The sequence below is a fragment of the Pygoscelis adeliae genome, unplaced genomic scaffold, assembly GCF_000699105.1.
Source record: "Pygoscelis adeliae isolate BGI_AS28 unplaced genomic scaffold, ASM69910v1 Scaffold262, whole genome shotgun sequence".
Lineage (NCBI taxonomy): Eukaryota > Metazoa > Chordata > Aves > Sphenisciformes > Spheniscidae > Pygoscelis > Pygoscelis adeliae.
The window spans coordinates 943728-946149 of record NW_008824184.1 but is presented as its reverse complement, the minus strand read 5'-3'; the positions used below and the strand labels follow the sequence as shown (position 1 = coordinate 946149).

General features: G+C 63.4%; 1 protein-coding gene across 1 annotated transcript in view; it reads right to left on the bottom strand.

The window, feature by feature from the left end:
- Positions 1–2422, bottom strand: part of TRPV4 (transient receptor potential cation channel, subfamily V, member 4) — a 14788-nt gene that overhangs the window by 8831 nt on the left and 3535 nt on the right. Inside the window, exons 6-13 of the mRNA XM_009334435.1 lie at positions 2193–2351; positions 1966–2058; positions 1696–1769; positions 1420–1585; positions 1128–1194; positions 574–890; positions 327–454; positions 8–116 (exon numbers count right to left, since the gene is read on the bottom strand). Of these exons, the coding sequence (XP_009332710.1) occupies positions 8–116; positions 327–454; positions 574–890; positions 1128–1194; positions 1420–1585; positions 1696–1769; positions 1966–2058; positions 2193–2351 (1113 nt within the window). The remainder of the gene's footprint in view (positions 1–7; positions 117–326; positions 455–573; positions 891–1127; positions 1195–1419; positions 1586–1695; positions 1770–1965; positions 2059–2192; positions 2352–2422) is intronic.

Here is a 2422-nt window from a genome sequence, read left to right as displayed (position 1 = left end):
GCCGCGCGCTGGCGGTGGGGGAGAAGCCATAGTACTGGTATGTGTCGCTCTTGCCCGGGTCCTCGCTGATGATGCCCAGATTCTGGTTCCAGTGGGACCAGTTCACCTCGTCCACCCTGCAGGGAAGGTCAGACCCAGAGGGGCTGCACGGAGGAGCCGGGGGACCGGGTGGCAGCTCCTGCATCCCTGCGCTATCCCACCATCGGCAATGCCACTTGGCTCCAGATTAGTACAAACTACCCAGCAAACGAATGCACGGTGCCGGCACCCAGGGGGAGAGGCTTGGCTGTTCCCGGCCCCTGGTTCCCAAGGGCACCTGCCTTTACCTGAAGCACCAGCGGCGGTCAGGCGTCCCATCAGTGCCCTTCCCCACGGTGACCATCTCCCCTGAGCGGAAGGCTCTCCGCAGGGATACAGGGAAGGAGCGCTCGATGTCCAGGATGGTGGTGGCCCACTGCCAGTGACACCAGGGATCCCTCAGCCACTTGGGGATGGAGGCATGGGGGGCCTTCACCCAGGTGGTGCTGCTTTGATGGAGCTTGGGGTGCTGCAGTGCAGCTCCCAGGGCGGTACCTGCAGCTTCCAGATGTGCTTGCTCTCCTTGGAGACTTGGCCCACAGTCTCACCCATGAGAGCGATGAGCATGTTGAGGAGGAGCACAAAGGTGAGGATGATGTAGGTGACAAGGAGGATGATGAAGACGACTGGGTACTTGGCGCTCTCGAGCATCTCCAGGTCGCCCATGCCGATGGTGAGCTTGAAGAGGTCGAGCAGGAAGGTGCTGAAGGTCTGGCTGTCCCGGCAGGAAGGGTAGGTGGGCACCGTGCAGTTGGACTGCTCCTCACTGCAGGACTCGCTGCTGGGACACGGGTTGAGGAGGGACACCAGAGCTGGGGGAGGAAGGACAGGGGTGGCGAGTCCACAGGGGCAGCGGCAAGGATGGGGCCCATAATGGGCCCCCATGTGGCTCTGCACCGGCTGAGCCCCTCTCCCTCTCCACCGCAGGGGGAGGCAACACAGGCGGGTAGGACGGAGCAGGGGGTCCACAGCCCCCTGCCCGGCCGTGCCATGCCATGCCACAGGGCTCATCCTCCCCCTGAGCCCCAGCTCACCGGCCAGGCACCTACCTGATGCGTAGCCGATCATGAAGAGCAAGTAGACCAGGAGGAAGCGGAAAAGGTCTTTGAAGAGGATCTGCAAGTGATGGAGAGGGGGGTGAGATGTGCTGGACCGCAGTGCCCAGCCATGTGCCGGGGCACCATTGCTGAGCCATGCCGCATGGACGGCCAGGCTGAGAACAGGGCATTGGTGAGCCACAAGAAACCCTAAAGAAAGCATGGAGGATCCTCCTTTTGGGTCAGACATCCATAGGAGGACCAGCCCTGCTGGGGAAGGACAAGACTCCTGACCCCACCGGACCTTCTGGATCATGATGCTGTAGGTCCCTGTCAGCTTGAGCCCCCGGGTGAAGTACAGTGCGTTCATCCAGCCCAGGACCAGCGCGAAGACCATGACGGCCAGGTACGCCTCGATGCCGCCCAGGTACAGCCCCGCCGTGACGATCACCAGCACCGAGTAGATGAAGCTGGAGGAGAGCTGGGGTCAGACCCTGCACCGACAGCCACCGCCGGCTACTGCCCCTTGCAAGCCCGGGGGTGCTGTGGCTCGGGGAGGCCCCGGGGGTTCCCCACATACTAGAGCAGCTGGAAGGAGCCGTCTATGAAGAAGGAGTTCACGCCTGGGCACTTCTTCATGAACAGATCTTTGATCTGGGGGAGAGAGGGAGAGGTTGGGGGGAGCTGGGGGGAGCAAGCCCCTGTGCGGCAGGGACTCGGTGTCCGGGGGGCATCATGGCAGGGGCTGATGCTGCAGGACATGGGGCTGTCGCCCTCGAGTTGCTCCTTGCGTGGAGATCACGAGGGCTCGTCTGTCCCATGGGAGGACCCCCCGCCTCGCTGCACTGACATTTGTGAAGAAGAAGAGGATGCCAGTGAGAAGGGTGATGATCTCCCCAGCCAGGCGCAGGTAGTCAGCGGTGGTGATGTACGGGTAGGGGGGCTGCGGGGAAAGGACAGAGCTGAGCTGCTCCACCATCCCAGGGCAGGCAGTGCTGCTTGGGGCAGAGACCCGGCAAACTCCCCTGCCAGGAGGCGCTGGCCCATGGGGCTGTGCCACGGTGCCGTGGGACTCACGGGGCCTTCCATGGGGCGGTAGTAGGCGACGAGGGTGAAGATGACCATGGCACAGAGGTAGGAGACCACGCTGATGTAGAAGGAGACGGCCCCAAACTTGCGCCACTTGTCACGCAGCAGCTCGTTGATGGGCTCCACGGCCAACATCTCATGGCGGTTCTGGTGGGATATGGGTGCCATCAGTGGGGACCCAGCCCTGTTGCCCACCCGGTCCCCCCCAGCCCCTGCGC